General features: G+C 42.4%; 1 protein-coding gene and 1 long non-coding RNA gene across 10 annotated transcripts in view; one reads left to right on the forward strand and one right to left on the reverse strand.

Annotated features, from left to right (window-relative positions):
- The window catches only part of LOC112853230 (acyl-coenzyme A synthetase ACSM1, mitochondrial-like), a 45,385-nt gene extending 32,310 nt beyond the window's left edge, over positions 1–13,075 (reverse strand). Inside the window, exons 1-4 of one of the 9 annotated variants that reach the window (XM_086692903.1) lie at positions 12,946–13,075; positions 12,448–12,633; positions 11,666–11,811; positions 5,615–5,857 (exon numbers count right to left, since the gene is read on the reverse strand). In XM_086692903.1, the coding sequence (XP_086549029.1) occupies positions 5,615–5,806 (192 nt within the window). In that variant the 5' untranslated portion in view covers positions 5,807–5,857; positions 11,666–11,811; positions 12,448–12,633; positions 12,946–13,075. Of the gene's footprint in view, positions 1–5,614; positions 5,858–10,576; positions 10,734–11,665; positions 11,812–12,447; positions 12,756–12,836 lie in introns of those variants that run through there. The other 8 variants (XM_086692904.1, XM_086692907.1, XM_086692906.1 and 5 more) reach the window with 8 other exon arrangements.
- LOC147573080 (uncharacterized) overlaps positions 12,774–17,927 on the forward strand; it is a 32,486-nt gene continuing 27,332 nt past the window's right edge. The window contains exon 1 of the long non-coding RNA XR_015245699.1: positions 12,774–13,106. This is a non-coding gene — a long non-coding RNA (uncharacterized LOC147573080). The remainder of the gene's footprint in view (positions 13,107–17,927) is intronic.

Raw genomic sequence — 17,927 nt, forward strand, 5'->3', positions numbered from 1 at the left:
TTCCCTGATGATGAGTGATGTTGAGCATTTTTTCATGTGTCTGCTGGCCATCTGGATGTCTTCTTTGGAAAAGTGTCTATTCATGTCTTTTGCCCATTTCTTCACTGGATTATTTGTTTTTTGGGTGTTGAGTTTGAGAAGTTCTTTATAGATTTTGGATACTAACCCTTTATCTGATATGTCATTTGCAAATATCTTCTCCCATTCTGTCGGTTGCCTTTGAGTATTGCTGATTGTTTCCTTCGCTGTGCAGAAGGTTTTTATTTTATTTATTTATTTATTTATTTATTTATTTATTTATTTATTTTTTAATGTTTTTATTTATTTTTGAGACAGAGAGAGACAGAGCATGATCAGGGGAGGGGCAGAGAAAGAGGGAGAGACAGAATCTGAAGCAGGCTCTAGGCTCTGAGCTGCCAGCACACAGCCCGACGCGGGGCTCAAACTCATGAACTGTGAGATCATGACCTGAGCTGAAGTTGGACGCTTAACCAACTGAGCCACCCAGGCACCCCAGAAGCTTTTTATTTTGATGAAGTCCCAGTAGTTCATTTTTGCTTTTGTCTCCCTTGCCTCTGGAGATGTGCCGAGTAAGAAGTTGCTGTGGCCAAGATCAAAAAACCATATAATACCAAGGAATAAATCTTTAAAAAAAAATTTTTTTTACACTTATTTAATTTTTGAGAGACATAGAGAGAGCACAAGTTGGGGAGGGGCAGAGAGAGAAGGAGACACAGAATCCAAAGCAGGCTCCAGGCTCCGAGCTGTCAGCACAGAGCCCGATGTGGGGCTCGAACTCACAAACTATGAGATCACGACCTGAGCCGAAGTTGGAGCTTAACGGACAGAGCCACCCAGGTACCCCAGAATAAATCTAACCAAACAGGTAAAAAGTCTATATGCTGAAAACTATAGAAAGTTTATGAAAGAAAGTGAAGAAGACACAAAAAAAATGGAAAAAGATTCCATGCTCCTGGATAGGAAGAACAAATATTGTTAAGATGTCAATATTACTCAAAGCAATCTACATATTCAATGCAATCCCTATCAAAATAACACCAGTATTCTTCACAGAGCTAGAACAAATAATCCTCAAATTTGTATGGAACCAGAAAAGACCCCGAATAGCCAAAGTAATCTTGAAAAAGAAAACCAAAGCAAGAGGCATCACAATCCCAGACTTCAAGCTATACTAAAAGCTGTAACCATCAAGACAGTATGGTACTGGCACAAAAACAGACACTCAGATCAATGGAACAGAATAGAGAACCCAGAAAAGGACCCACAAACGTATGGCCAACTAATCTTTGACAAAGCAGGAAAGAGTATCCAATGGAATAAAGACAGTCTCTTCAGCAAGTGGTGCTGGGAAAACTGGACAGAGACATGCAGAAGAATGAACCTGGACCACTTTCTTACACCATACACAAAAAATAAACTCAAAATGAATGAAAGACCTAAATGTAAGACAGGAAGCCATCAAAATCCTTGAGCAGAAAGCAGGCAAAAACCTCTTTGATCAAAATGTTATTTTTAAAGTTTATTTTCTGAGAAAGAGTATGTGAGTGGGAGAGGGGCAGAGAGAGAGAGAGAGAGAAGGACAGAGGATCTAAAGCAGGTTCTGTGCTGACAGCAGAGAGCATGATGTGGGGTCCAAATTCATGAACTGCAAGACCATGACCTGAGCTTAAGTCGGACACTTAACTGACTGAGTCACCCACGTGCCCCTAGAATCAAAATCTTAATAACCTTGTATCTATTAAAGAAATTAAATCCATTACTAAGAGCTTCCCTACAATGAAAACCCCATATTTTATACCTAAAAGTTTTGGTATGCATTCTAGTGTGTTAAGAATTTGACTTGAAAAACGGATGCTTTTAGATAAGCTGGGATAATATTGTTTTTATACCAGCGGTTGTAAACTCAGAGGTTACAGGGGACAGGCAAGTAAAATAAATGAGAGAAGCCTGCCATGTTCCTCTGGGGTAAACTGGAGAGCCATGAGTCTCTCAACAGAGAGCAACCATTCAACTCTTCCGACTGCTGCAGTAGAGGAATGCTTGTTTAGTATTATGAGAAATGACTTTACAAAAGAAGCGCCAAAGACTGATTCTGGTTTCTGTACTCTGGATTTCTCCACATGAGGCCACCCTGTGCCAAAGCCTCCCTTCTTCCCATGTACATATTTACAACACATCCACGAGAAAGTTAATGGTTCATTGCTAAAATACAACCAAGTTAGGGCCACCAACATTGCTGACCTTGTGCTGGTTGTGCTGCTGCTCAGGGTGCATGCATTCAAATTCATTCAACAACTAGTTGAATGTACCAGCATGTTCTACATGCTGGGGATACAACAGTTAACATAACAGTAAAAATTCCCCTAGCTCATGGAACTGACATTCCAGTGCCAAAGACACTATATGTGTATTAGAATTATAAAAGATAAACACTTTTTTGTGAATATCATGAAGGATTCCTATATGGGATGCTGGGACAAAAGTCTAATAGTTTAAAAAGAACACAAAGACCCTTTTAAACTGTACCAGTCCTCGGATTGTTATTAATTTCTTACATAAAAGTACAGAATTAAATTCAGGAGCCACTAAACACAGACTCGCTGACTCAGTGAAATCTCAGCAGATCTGACTGTTAAATGTTAAGGAACTTGGAATGTTTGGCAGCACATAATTTATTTGGGCAAATATTATGGGACAAAGAGCCAGGCAATGTGGGGCAAGGGCATTCAGCTGTTGTTGTTTTTTATGCTTTGTGATTAACTGTGAGGAATCAGCTTAGGAATTCTCTGAGTCTGCACTGATGGCATGAAGAATTAGAAAGCTATAGCATGTACACACCCAAGTTTAGGTAAACTTGAGTAGATAAATAAAATTAGGTAAAGTGGGGCAAAAGTCCCAGTATAGAACAAAGGTATAGGAATAGGGAATCTCAGGATGAAAACATCCCAGATGAGGTAAACAAGATTAGGTATTCAGGGTGGAAATGCCCCCCAACTTAGTACTATAGCAGAAAGCTGCTTCCATAGGAAGCAAGGACCAAATTAGATAAATAGGTAAATAGGGCTACAGACCACTGCAGGGCGAAGTTGCCCAAAGTGGAGCTAATTAGCAAAAGAAAGGTGCCTTGTTGACCCTGAGGTAGAATGCTCTGTCTTTCTTGTCCCCTAGACCAGTTTACGTAAACAGAGGTGGTGCCTCATGTCTGCTATAAACAACCTTCAGCCCAGCACCAGGATTCTGTTTTGTGTTAACCCAAACCCCTAACACCGCATATCTTCAAAATCCCATTTCCCTCACATCCATGAATTAATGTTCATGATTTCATTGTCTTTTTGTGCACACCCATCACCATGTTTGTAAGCCTTCTGATCCTAATAAAAACAGAACGAGGACCCTTACTCGGGACTCTTGTCCTCCCCCGGACATTAGCCACTCTCACATTTTTAATCCTGTGTCCCGCTTTCTTGATGGATAAGAAAGAACACCAGATCCAGAGTTTACAATTAATATCTATTTGACTATATGTATTAAGCAATGTTTAATATAAAATTGTATCAGGGGTTGGTAGGAAGAAATTGTTTGTCATGAGTTTCACCAAAACAAACAAAACGTAAGGTTGCTGACACTGTATTCACCTCTCCTAGGACATGAAGTGGGGAATCACACTGTCTATAGAGGAAAAATGAAGAGCTGCACATTTTATCTACTTTCCTATCTCCATTACCTAGAATAGTAATTGGCACATGTTAGGGGCTCACTAAGTTTTAGCAGAATGGATGGATGGATGGATGGATGTAGTATCAAAGGGAGAGAATGAATGAATTTGGACAGAATGCAACCTCTCATGAACAGATTTGGGAGGCTTCTCTAGGAATCAAATCAAGTTGTGTGTAATATGTTAGGAGTCTAGAGTAACAAAATGTTTAATTTCTAAGATGAGTCAGGGGTTATAAGTTGGTGGCCTGTATCCCACCTCTGGACATAGGTTGTCTGGCTTACCAGGTACTTTCTTTTGTTTTATAACCAATTCTTTGCCAGGGCACTGGGTGGCTCAGTTAAGGGAAAGCTAGGGGAGAGGCCCCATGCATCACTAGAGACACAATGACCAAGATCAAGGCAATTAGCAAAGTGGCAACAGACAGATGAGAAGTGTTGGCAGAATAAATATTATTGGGATGAGGACGCTGGGGGTGGGGAGAACTTGGAGACATGGATAAATGGGCAAGGTTCAACAAGAATGATATAAAACGCAACAAAGATGAGGCATCCTGAGGTCATATTTACTTGGTGGTTCTCTCCATGGGTTGATGTGTTAACTACCTATAAGGACTATAAATCAAGGGGAAAGTGAAGGCATCACTTTTTGCTCTCTCCACCTCCTCCCTCTCCAGCCCATCTCATGGTTCAAAAGTTCTTAACTAGATTACTGGTCAGGGCAGTGATGAAAGTCAGCTTAGAATCTGAGGAAAGAGATGTTTGGCATCATCAAATTGTGATACCAGGTTAAATAATGTATTACAGAATTAGATAGCCTGGACCCAAATCCTGTTCTTTCCCTTATTAGGCATGTGCTGGTTTCTGTGTGTTATTTAAACCCTTGACACCTCAGTTCCCTCATCTAGAAAATGGGGGTGATGAAAATGCTCACCTACTCATAGTATTAAATGCCAAGTGCACTTTAAAAAGTGCCTATGCCCTCCCTTGGCATTATTATGGAAGTTCAGAAAAAGGAAAAAGAAGGAGGTGGGGAAGAAGCCCACATGTTAGTTGAATACTAACATATAATGCAGGTGCATGGGAAATTTAAAAATTATATTAACTCTCTGACTCCATCTCAGGTAAATTCTGTCCAAAGACAGTGTTGGGTGAGTTTTCTCACTGTGGACATCACCAGCTGGGACTTAGTAGCTGGAGCACCATGAACTGTCTATCTCAACTCCTAATGTCCCTACTTCACCTCTCTTGGTCTGTCTCTTGGAGAGAGATAAACTGAACAGTTGGGTTTTTCTGTAGACATGTGTAATCTCTAGAGGCCATATGGACTATTTTCCCTATACATACCCTAAAGACACACTCAAGTACGTAGTTGATAGGGAGGAATCCAGTTACACATGCCATCCTCAAAGAATGACAGATGACATGACCTAGCTACATATGTCAGATGCTCATGTGTACAGTCAGGTGATCTGTCCCTTCCCTCTGAGTGTAGCCTGAAGTGAAGACCAAGTGTAATGAGACAAATTCCTATTAGGCTCATAGTCTCATTAGTTGAAGGTAAGAATTCAGACTAAGGTCAACTTACCGACCTTAGAAACTTTGGTCACAATTATGTGACTGTGTACCAGATATTTTCACCTGCTATCTTGTTTCCAAAATGAGATTATCACCATTTCATAGATAAAACCACTGAGGCTCAGAGGATTGAGAACGTGACTAGGCTGAGAATTGAACCCCCAAATGTAAGCTTTTCCCACAACACTTCTAAGCTGAGGCAGAAGCCATTTCTGGTTCTGTGCCCCTCAGTCTACTAGGATCATGATAAGATCAATGAGGCCATTCTTGTTCTCACCTCCCATCATGAGTGCCTCCTTACCTGCTCCATTTGAGTCCAATAGTCCAGGACATCACTTGCAAAGTTAAATTCCTTAGGTCTATCGTAGTCATTCCATCTCAGGGTTCCAGCTCCTGATAAAGACCGGCAACAAAGGTACCAAGGGGCAGGGTGAAAGCCATGGTAGGATTTGCGGATGCCCCAGAGGACTTGGAGCCTCATCAGCCTCTGCATGGTGGAAGAGGCCTCAGGAAGCTGACACAGAATTCTCAGGTCAACACCTGCCTTGGGAAGAGATAGTACTAGATTGGCCATGGAATAGTAATTTCCTCCACAAAATGAAGGCAATAGCTTTGTGAGAGAAATAGCTTTGTTTCAGATCACCAGAATGTGGACGACACAAGACCCATCTGCATCACTACCCCTCTCTTGTTAATATTTTCTCCCGGATTCTGTGAGCCAACAATTTTTCCTGCCTGAGATTGCATTTCTGTCACTTGAGACTATAAGAATATTGACAAATATACAGCACCATACTCAGGAATGATGAGGCTAATATCACAACACCTGTGCTAGTGGACTGATATCTGGCCAGATGGGGGGCAGGGAACTTTCCCAGGACATCATTCCAGGCAGCTATCACCAACCCATCAGAGTTGACCCATGAAATGCAACTTTTTGCCACTCCAGATCCCAACAAAGACCCTTCACATGGAAGCAGAAACTTCATTTATTATTATTGATGACTGTGAAAAACTGCCTTAAGCTAGAACTATCTTTCCATGAGAATGCTGGCTGAAGGAAACCATTTCACAAGCAGTTTTGCCATCCAAGCACTTTATGTCTGCAAACAATAAAGTCTCCTCCCCCTTGGATTCAGCAATCATGATGACAGACCACAGAATAGATGGATAAAACCTGGCTCAATTTACTTTAAGGTGCTTTAGACCAATAATAATCTAACCCCAATTTTGAGGCTGCCCCCAGAGCCCCACTTTGCATTCCTAGTTGGGGAGGCACTGCTATATATGCGATAGAGTGAATGTCTGCATAAAATAGGATACTTGAAAAGTTCATCACTTAGAGTTTGCTTGTCAGCATGGATCCTTGGGCCACATGAACTAAATAAAGTATGCCCCTTTCTTTTTACCTCCTGTCAATCAACAGTACCATCTTTTGTTTTATCAGAGCACTTTTGGGCTAGAAAGACCCTAAGATATCAGCTGAGCCAGACCTGGCCCTTAGACATACTCCTGTTGGCTCTTGGTCTTTGTGAGGAAATTTAGAAGTTTTTTTAAAGTTTACTTATTTATTAATTTGAGGGGGGGGGGAAGAGAGAAAGAGGAGAGAATGAATGAGTTTGAGTGGCGAAGGGGCAGAGAGAGAGGGAGAGAGAGAGAGAATTCCAAGTAGGCTCTACACTGTCAGCACAGAATCCAACATGGGGCTTGGACTCATGAGCTGTGAGAGCATGACCTGAGCTGAAACCAAGATCTAGATGCTTAACTGACTAAGCGTCCCTGGAGGGAAATTTTAAATGGTCAACATTTAAACCTTGGGAGGTTTCATTTAAAAGCCCAGAAGGTTTCTCTTGAAAATGTAGGAGGTCTGGCAATACTGGGCCTTTATTTCAAACTGGCACTAACTGACTGAAGCTGAGAATTGTATGCTTAATTTACATGGAATGTTCTCCAATTTGACATGGTTTTCACCATGACTTTTTTTTCCCACACCAGCTTGCTTCTCCACTTACTGTACCTGTCAAGCCTCTGTGCATATTTGAGCTTAAAATCGTTCATTTGGGCCAGCATCTCCAAAGGGACAGGGATTTCCCCAAGGTTGCAAGGCAAGTGTGGTAGCAGAGCTGGTTCTAGAAACATGCCTTTCATGTTCTTTTGTCCAACACATACCTGCCTCCACAAATGTGAACTGATTCAGAGCAGGAATACCAGACTCATCTGCGATTTTTATGCATGGTTATATAAATGGCCTCAGGAATCTTCCTTAAAATGCTCAGGGTCAGTGCAAATGACCCCTGAGTTAGTGGCTAAAGACAACAACAAAAGCAAGAGAAATAAGGAGGAAATTAATTCATCCTTTATTAGGGGTTAAATTGCATCTCCTTAAAATTCATATGTTGAAGTCCTGAGCTCCCAGTACCTCAGAATGTGACTATATTTGGAGACAGAATCTTTTCAGAGCTGATTAAGCTAAAATGAGGCCAGTAGATGGACTCAAATCCAGTATGACTGGTGGCATTAAAAGAAGAGGAGATTAGGACACAGACACACATAGCAAGGAAAATGACATGCAAACATGAAAATAGGTATCCAAAACCCAAGGAGTGAGACCTCAGAAAAACCAACCCTCAGACAGCTTGATCTCAGGCTTCTCACCTCCAGAACTATGAGAAAAGACATTTGTGTTTGGAGCCCCCACAGTCTATGGTACTTTGTTATGGCAGTCCCAGCAAATGAACACACCTCTCTTAATCAAATAAAAAGAAATTACGTTGGCATCATCTTATAAATGTGTTTGCAACTCTAATTTAATCTCCACGAGAAGACCAAACACAGTGCCCAGTGAGGACTGTGGTAGCCAAGAGTGTGCCCTTAGGAGTCAAACATCATAGCTTCTAATTCCAGCCACTTCACTCACCACCTAGGTAAATGGGCAATTTTCTTAACCTCTGTCTAAAATATGGAAATACTGGCAGCACCTGTTTCCTACACTTGTGGTGATGAATGGCTGACATTCCACCTAAGGCATTTAGGCATGGACTCAGTGCAGATGAGTGCTCCGGAATCAGGAGCTATTATTAGTTGTCACTCTCTCTGGGAAAACTCTCACGTGCTTAATCTTTGGAACTAGAGTCTAAAGAGAAGGAACAGGAATAAATTAACGAACAATCTTTTGAAGTGCTTTAAAGTAAATGAACAAATCAGGAGACTATAGATGCTGGAGAGGATGTGGAGAAACGGGAACCCTCTTGCACTGTTGGTGAGAATGCAAACTGGTGCAGCCACTCTGGAAAACAGTGTGGAGGTTCCTGCAAAAATTAAAATAGATCTACCCTATGACCCAGCAATAGCACTGCTAGGAATTTACCCAAGGGATACAGGAGTGCTGACACATAGGGGCACTTGTACCCCAATGTTTATAGCAGCACTCTCAACAATAGCCAAATTATGGAAAGAGCCTAAATGTCCATCAACTGATGAATGGATAAAGAAATTGTGGTTTATATACACAATGGAATACTACGTGACAATGATACAGAATGAAATATAGCCTTTTGTAGCAACGTGGATGGAACTGGAGAGTGTTATACTAAGTGGAATAAGTCATACAGAGAAAGACAGATACCATATGTTTTCACTCTTATGTGGATCCTGAGAAACTTAACAGAAGGCCATGGGAGAGGGGAAGGAAAAAAAAAGTTAGAGAGGGAGGGAGCCAAAGCATAAGAGACTCTTAAAAACTGAGAACAAACTGAGGGTTGATGGGGGGTGGGAGGGGGAGGAGGGTTGGTGATGGGCATTGAGGAGGGCACCTGTTAGGATGAGCACTGGATGTTGTATGGAAACCAATTTGACAACAAATTTCGTATTAAAAAAAATAAAAATTGAATAAAGGTCAAATCTATCCATAAAAAAAAGAAGTGCTTGGGGCGCCTGGGTGGCGCAGTCGGTTAAGCGTCCAACTTCAGCCAGGTCACGATCTCGCGGTCCGTAAGTTCGAGCCCCGCGTCAGGCTCTGTGCTGATGGCTCAGAGCCTGGAGCCTGTTTCCGATTCTGTGTCTCCCTCTCTCTCTGCCCCTCCCCCATTCATGCTCTGTCTCTCTCTGTCCCAAAAATAAATAAAAAACATTGAAAAAAAATTAAAAAAAAAAAAAAAGAAGTGCTTTAAAGTATATTTTGAAGTCACTGTGGAATTGTGGCTTTGAAAGGTGGCTAAGCCCACCATTATTTGCCTAGGTACACAGTGCTTGAAGAGTTCCTGGAACTGAGCTTTGATTTCACAAGATTTTGGACTGAAAAAGCTATTTATTTTATGAGGCAACACACTTAGCATGGAGTTACAGAGCCAAGTTTAGTTCCACTGGCTACCAGCTCAGTAAACTTGGCCACTGTTTTTATGTCTCTGGAATTAAGGGCACACTAGTAATATCTACCTTGGGGCTTCCTACAAGGATTAGTGATATAATATGTATACATTATCTTGCCAGCATTGTGCCTAATATACAATAAGGGCTAAATAAATATTGAAGTGCTAATTCCCAGCAAATTCTGAAGCCAACTCCCCATTAGATATTAAAAATATTTTTTTTTAATTTTTTTTTCCAACGTTTTTTATTTATTTTTGGGACAGAGAGAGACAGAGCATGAACGGGGGAGGGGCAGAGAGAGAGGGAGACACAGAATCGGAAACAGGCTCCAGGCTCCAAGCCATCAGCCCAGAGCCTGACGCGGGGCTCGAACTCACGGACCGCGAGATCGTGACCTGGCTGAAGTCGGACGCTTAACCGACTGCGCCACCCAGGCGCCCCTAAAAATATTTTTTAAATGAAAGACATTCACTTTATATGATATGAACTAACTTCTGCATAGTGGAATTTTCTTTCACTTGTTCACTTTCTGGGTCATTCTTACTTCTCTATGTACCCTCCTTCACAGCCCATCACATTCAGATCTGCCTAACATGAAACAGATCACACTCTATGCCAGCCACTGCGCTTGGCCTATCACATGTATAATCTCCTTTATCCTTCTCACGATACCCCCATTCTCCTTTTGCAATTAAGGAAATTAAATGTGAAAAGAGTTAAGAGCCTTGCCCAAAGTCAGCCAACCTATAAGTGACACAGTCAGAACTTGAAATTTGGTCTTCATATTTTAAACTATGCAAATACTTTCCTGTCCTATGTACATAGACACACACACACACACACACACACACACACACACACACCTCACAAAGATGCTATCGTTCACCTGTCTTACCTGGTACTCTCTAGGCAAAAGGTGGGCTTGGTCCTGGACTAGTGTAGAAATGGGAACTTGGCATATTCAGTTCTCTCTGATCAGAAAAGTCCCCAACACTGTACACACAAAAGAACTTTCCACCTCTGGGGCGGAGAACTTGGCAAGAATTGGATGATTTAGAAATAGGAGGAGATGCTCAGATAGAAAAGGGCAAAAAACAATCACAGTCCTCCATGGGAGATAATCAGTTGGGTAAAGAAAGTATTTGAAGTCATCCCAGTTCTTATGGGATGATGACCTGCGGTGTGAATAAATAAATAAAGTCAAATGGAGAACTCTCACTAGCTCTCTGTGGCTAACCTGCTCTCTGTCCCAACCCTGTACCTCCAATGCTCACATTTAAGTGACAGCCAAGTGGCACAAAGCCTGTGCTCTGAAAGCAGAAAGGTCTGAGTTCAAGTCTCCAGTCTGCCACCTACCATCTCTTTGACTTACACTGACCTCCTTTATCTACCCTTGTTTCCTTATGTGCAAAATGGGAATGATAATAAGGATACCTGTCTCTTAGGGTCGTCTTGTCTTTGTTGCCTTTGTTAGGATTAGAGAATAATTTATGATGAGCATGTAGCACAGTGCTTGGCATAATCAATGGTGGCTATTTTTATTAATTTGGGATTTGGAGAGAAATACTTTGGTGTACTAGCAAAATGCAGGGTCTTTGGAATCCCAAGGCCTGAGCTGAAATTCTGGATCAACCTCTTACAAAATGGCTGATGGACAAGTCATTTGCTTCTTCTAACCCTTGACATTCTCATCTGAAAAACAGAGGAGTGGGGTTGTTAATCAGATTTGTCCCTTGAGATCTTTGAAAGGACTGCACCTGGTAAAGTTTGTACAGCACTTGGCTGAGGCATGTAGATGCTGGATTGATATTGATGCTGCATTGAATAAGCCCAAATTGCTGCATGAAGTGGCTTGCACTGTTAGTTTTCTACTAGAGACATTTTTGGGGTGTTGTGGGGGGATGGGGATCTCCAGAACCTTGACCCAACTTTCCCAGACCCTTTTTTACCCTCCCACCCTCCAATGCACCAAGGACAAAAATACCTCTGCTTGAAGTCACCACAAAGATTGCTGGAGGCACACAGAATATCCCTGCCAGGGCTGACAGGCAAGCCTGGTTTCTGAAAGGTGAGTTGTCCTCCTCCTGGCTGATTCACTCATGATGAATTCTCAGCTCAAGATAGGCTTTTCTACAGAGAAGAGTGGATGAGAAGGCAGTGATAGTTGACTGGGCATAGATTAAAAATTAAACAAACAAAGTATCAGAGCATAAAAGACCTTGATATTCAAGCAGAAGATGCAGTCACTTTTGGGAAGATGGTGGGGACAGGAGGAAAAGTCCACAATACACACTCTGGATCTCAGTGGATCTCCTGTATGGAAATGTAACACTGGTGTTGTGGTCAAGAAGACCAACTCTGGAGCCCGGCAGCCTGGGTTTTGGTACTGCTTTACCAGTTACCAGTTCTGTGACACTAACCAGCTTTCCTATCCCCATGTGCCTTAGTTTGCTAATCTGCAACAACGGGTCGATGGTACAGATAGGGGAATTCTCTAAAGATTCCATGCACACTTCTCTTTTCATTTTGAAGCCTCTCTCACAGTCAGAATAAGGCCATTGAATTTCAGGTCTTGGACAATGAACACTAGGCAGACACTAGTCACGTCTGGTCTAGGAAGTTCTCTATATTCTCTTCCCCTGACTCAGTAGTCCCGGAAACCCCATGTAGAGATAATAACATCAAAATATGTCAAGAGACACTATCAGCCTCATTCTCTGTCGGGCCCATTCTGCATTACAGCTTTTAGATACCACATTCTCTTACCTCTCTGTACAGTTTGCTGGGATTTCCGGACCTCCCAAACCAATTGTGAGATAGGCTCCGCATCCAGCTCACAGCCCCAGGGGTCTCTGTATCTCTTACCCCAGGATCCTCTTCTTTTCAGAGTAACCAGACCCTGGAGGCATGCGAGAGATGGAATGTTACCCACACGTGTGTAGAGAAGAACGACTGAAAAAGAAAAAACAAAAATCATGAGGGCATCAAAAAGCTGGATCTTAGTTTCTGTAAATTAAACCCCTGCTTTTCTAAGCAAACACCCCCTTCCTGCTCAGGCTCAGTCCTTCTCCTCTATCCCTCCTTCTGTGGCTGACTGGCTCTGTTGGCCACCTGCAGGTTTAATTGAAGGTAACTAAAATTAAGTAAGAGGTTACTTCTGATCCGAACTCTCAGAGCCGGTTTGCCATGCCCAGGCTGACTGTGCCTCGGATTGCTAAGACAGCATTCATTCTCTTGGCGCCCACTCTGCCCCTCACACTGCACCTCTCCTAGTGGTTTGCCTGAACCCCGCCAGGTGCCTCCACAGGCCTCATCTCCGCGGATCTCTATTGTACTTGTGTAGTGATACTAGAGTACAACCGGTTCCCGATGAGTTGTCTGCTGCAGCAATGGAACAAGTCACGCTGGTGCCTTCAAATCTAAAGGTTGGCTCCTTTCTGGTAACCATCAGTTAGTTCTCTATAGTTAAGTCCATTTCTTGGTGAGAGGGGGTGAAGGGTGAAATAGATAAATGGGGATTAAGGAGGGCCCTTGTGAGGAGAACCTGATGTTATATTTAAATAATGAATCGCTAAATTGTACACCTGCAACTAATATTACAATGTATGTTAACTAACTGGAATTTAAATTTTAAAAACTTAAAAATATATATTCTTTAAATAGAAAAAAAAAAGAAAACTTGGCTCTTTTCCCCACCGATCCTTGGCTAGCTACTTCCTTGTAGGTAGGTGACGCTACTTGCCTTTTCTCTCAGGTTTTCGTTTTGGTCTCGTCCTTTTCTTCTTCTCTGCAATCCTGCCCCATTCTTACTGTATCTCAGACTTAGCCATACCTTGCCTTCCTTTCTTCTCTCTTTATTTACTTCTTTGTTTCTTTCCTTCCTTCCCTCCTTTCTTCCTTCCTTCTTGTTTACTATAACCATGCACTATTACCTCTATTCTTATTTATTCAGTATTTTTCTTTACATCAATTCCCTTTAAAAATTAAATGAACAAGAAAAAGCCCAGAGTAATCCAAACAAAACTCTGTACCACTACTATAATTAAGCAATTATTTTACTTGTCACAGGCAGGAAACTAAAAATGAATACAATGAAAGCAAAAATTGTTGCTGTTATTAAGCCCCAATTCCAGTACATTTCCCTGCCAAATATTTGAGACCAGTCTTGTTCTCTTTTGTTAGAAAAGGGAGAAATTAAGGTTTGATCAGTTATTTATTGCTATGATAATATTACATAATAAACAGTGGCACACATTTATTTAACACACATTTACTGCTTTCTCTCTAGTCTCAGACCAGTGGCTCTTTTTATAGTGGATAGCAGAAGCACCCCAAAATCAAGCCAAACCCTGTAAGCGCATTTAAAACTTCTGTTTGCGTCATTTCTGTTAATGTTCCATTGGCCAAAGCAAGCCACAGGACCAAGCTCAACCTCATCAAGCAGAGAACCATATTCCTTCCTGAATATGTTGTGTGGGAGTAGGGAGTGAGCAGAGAGTGAATATTCGGTGAATAATAAATCTATTCTACCACCATAGAGTAGAGGACAGAGAAGTAGCAAACTGAGACTTTCTCTTTTTTTTAATTAATTAATTAATTTTAAAAATCTTTCTATGTCTTTTATTTTTTGTTATTTATTTATTTTTTTTTATTCTCAGTTTAGTTGACATACAGTGTATTCTTGGCTTTAGGAGTAGAACCCAGTGATTCATCACTTACATATAACACCCAGTGCTCATCCCAATAAGTTCCCTCCTTAATGCCCATCACCCATTTCCCCCACCCCATCAACCCTCAGTTTGTTCTCTGTATTTAAGAGTCTCTGTGGTTTGCCTCCCTCTCTGTTTTTATCTTATTTTTCCTTTCCTTCCCCTATGATCATCTGTTAAATTTCTCAAATTACACATATGAGTGAAGTCATATAATGTCTTTCTCTGACTGACTTGTTTTGCTTAGCATAATACCTTCCAGTTCCATCCACATTATTGCAAATAGCAAGATTTCATTCTTTTTCACCACCAAGTAGTATTCCATTGTATATGTATACCACAGCTTCTTTATCTATTCATCAGTTGATGAAAATTTGAGCTCTTTCCATAATTTGGCTATTGTTGATAGTGCTGCTATAAACATTGGGGTGTATGTGCCCCTTCAAAACAGCATTTTTGTATCCTTTGGATAAATTCTTGTTAGCAGAATTGCTGGGTCCTTGGGTAGTTCTATTTTTTTTTTTTTTTTTTTTTTGAGGAACCTCCAGTTTTCCAGAATGGCTGCACCGGTTTGCATTCTCTCCAACAGTGCAAAAGACATCCTCTTTCTCCACATCCTCACCAGCATCTGTTGTTTCCTGAGTTGTTAATTTTAGCAATGCTGACCAGTGTGAGGTGGTATCTCATTGTGGTTTTGATTTGCATTTTCCTGATGATGAGCAATGTTGAACATCTTTTCATGTAACTGAGACCTTCTAGTTGACTTAGTTGAAAAGAAATGGACAGGGTGAGCTCACTCTGGTTCTGGACAAAATCAGGGTTCCTTTAGCAAGGAACAAGGTGGTGTAGAGGTGATTGTGCAGAAGGCCACTGAGTGGGTCGATTAGCCCACTAGGGCTGCTGTAACAAAACCCTACACACTGGGTGGTTTAAACAACAGACATTTATTTTCTCACAATTCTGGAGGCTGGATGTCCAAGATCATGGTGCTGGCAGGGTTGGATTCCTCTTGGCTTGCAGATGGCCAGACTCTTGCTACCTCTTCACATGGTCATCTGTCTATGCATGCACTTCTGGTACCTTTCTATGTCCCCTAACCTGCTCTTTTTTTGAAGACACCAATCAAGTTGCATGAGGGCACTCTCTAATGCCCTCTTTTTAACTTAATTGCATCTTTAATTTTTTTTTAATTTGAGAGAGAAAGAGAACATGAGCCAGGGAGAGAAGCAGATGGAGAGAGAGAATCTTATGCAGGCTCCATGCTCAGCACAGAGCCTGATGCAGGGCTCAATCCCAAGGCCCTGGGATTGTGACCTGAGCTGAAATCAGGAGTCAGACACTCAACTGACTGAGCACCCCAAGCACCCCTTAACTGCCTCTTTCAATGTCTTATCTCCAAATACAGTCACCTGCTGAGGTAATGGGGGCTAGGGCTTCAGCATACAAAATTTGGGGGACACAATTCAGCCCATAACAGCAGGAGAAAAGCGATGTTGGCCACACTTGTTGAAGTCCCTCCCTCCTCCAAAAGTTGCTTCTTTGATTCTGTATCTTTTCTTCTGTTCCTTCCCCTTCCAATTAATGTTTATTGGATATAGTAGACTACATTAGCTGTTTCCATCTTTTTTATCTGTCACTGATAATCCAAAGCTAATTTTTTCTCACTTAATCACTCACCAAAACTGTTTGGGTTTTGTTTGTTTATTGTTTGTTTTCTGGAAACATGTTTTCTAATGTGCTTGCTACCAAATGCAATAGGTCCTTTTCAGTTCTGACTCATGGCCATTCTGGGTGATGTCAAGAAACTCTTCAATTGCTCTCTTGTTTATGTTATCATATCCTGTCTTTTCTGAGTCTCCTTTGTCAATATTGTCCACAGGGCCCCCTTTCTATTTCTTCTCTTTAGATATTCTTGTTCTCCAAGGACCCATCCTCAGCAAATAGCTCCTCTCATTCCCTATGAACTTTCCATCTCATTCTTCCTCTGTCTGGGTAATTTCCTAAACCACATTTAAAATCATGACCTTTCGGTTACTAGGAAGATGGCAGCGTAGGAGGACGCTGGGCTCACCGCGCGTCCTGCTGATCACTTAGATTCCACCTACACCTGCCTAAATAACCCAGAAAACTGCCAGAGGATTAGCAGAACGGAGTCTCCAGAGCCAAGCGCAGACGAGAGGCCCACGGAAGAGGGTAGGAAGGGCGGCGAGGCGGTGCGCGCTCCACGGACTGGTGGGAGGGAGCTGGGGCGGAGGGGCGGCCCTCTGGCCAAGCAGAGCCCCGAGTCTGGCTTGCAAAAGCGGAGGGGCTGGATGGAGTGTGTTCCGACAGCAAGCGGAACTTAGCATCTGGGAGGTCATAAGTTAACAGCTCTGCTCGGAAAGAGGGAAGGCTGGAGGACAAAGGGAGGGAGAGTTGCTGAGCCCCAGGATGACAGAGCTCAGTTTGGTGGGGAACAAAGGCGCTAGCCAGCGCCATCTCCCTCGCCCATCCCCCAGCCAAAATCCCAAAGGGAACCAGTTCGTGCCAGGGAACTTGCTTGCTCCAAGCAAACACCCAATGCTATGCTTCTGCGGAGCCACCCCTCTGGCAGCGGGTCTGACTCCTCCCACTGCTACAGGAACCCTCCTGAAGTGGATCACCTAAGGAGAAGCGAGCTAAGCCTGCCCCTCCTGCCCCCGTGCATCTTGCCTACCCACCCAGCTAATATGCCAGATCCCCAGCACCACAAGCCTGGCAGTGTGCAAGCAGCCCAGACAGGCCACGCAACCCCATAGTGAATCCCGCCCCTAGGAGAGGGGAAGAGAAGGCACACACCAGTCTGACTGTGGCCCCAGCGGTGGGCTGGGGGCAGACATCAGGTCTGACTGCGGCCCCGCCCACCAACTCCAGTTATACACCACAGCACAGGGGAAGTGCCCTGCAGGTCCGCACCACTCCAGGGACTATCCAAAATGACCAAACGGAAGAATTCCCCTCAAAAGAATCTCCAGGAAATAACAACAGCTAATGAACTGATCAAAAAGGATTTATATGATATAACAGAAAGTGAATTTAGAATAATAGTCATAAAATTAATCGCTGGGCTTGAAAACAGTATAGAGGACAGCAGAGAATCTCTTGCTACAGAGATCAAGAGACTAAGGAACAGTCAGGAGGAGGTGAAAACCGCTTTAAATGAGATGCAAAATAAAATGGAAACGTCCATGGCTCAGAATGAAGAGGCAGAGCAGAGAATAGGTGAACTAGAAGATAAAATTATGGAAAAAGAGGAAGCTGAGAAAAAGAGAGATAAAAAAATCCAGGAGTATGAGGGGAAAATTAGAGAACTAACTGATACACTAAAAAGAAATAATATATGCATAATTGGTATCCCAGAGGAGGAAGAGAGAGGGAAAGGTGCTGAAGGTGTACTTGAAGAAATCATAGCTGAGAACTTCCCAGATCTGGGGAAGGAAAAAGGCATTGAAATCCAAGAGGCACAGATAACTCCCTTTAGACGTAACTTGAATCGATCTTCTGCACGACATATCATAG

The sequence above is a fragment of the Puma concolor genome, chromosome E3 (assembly GCF_028749965.1).
Source record: "Puma concolor isolate L17-30 chromosome E3, mPumCon1.1.hap2, whole genome shotgun sequence".
Lineage (NCBI taxonomy): Eukaryota > Metazoa > Chordata > Mammalia > Carnivora > Felidae > Puma > Puma concolor.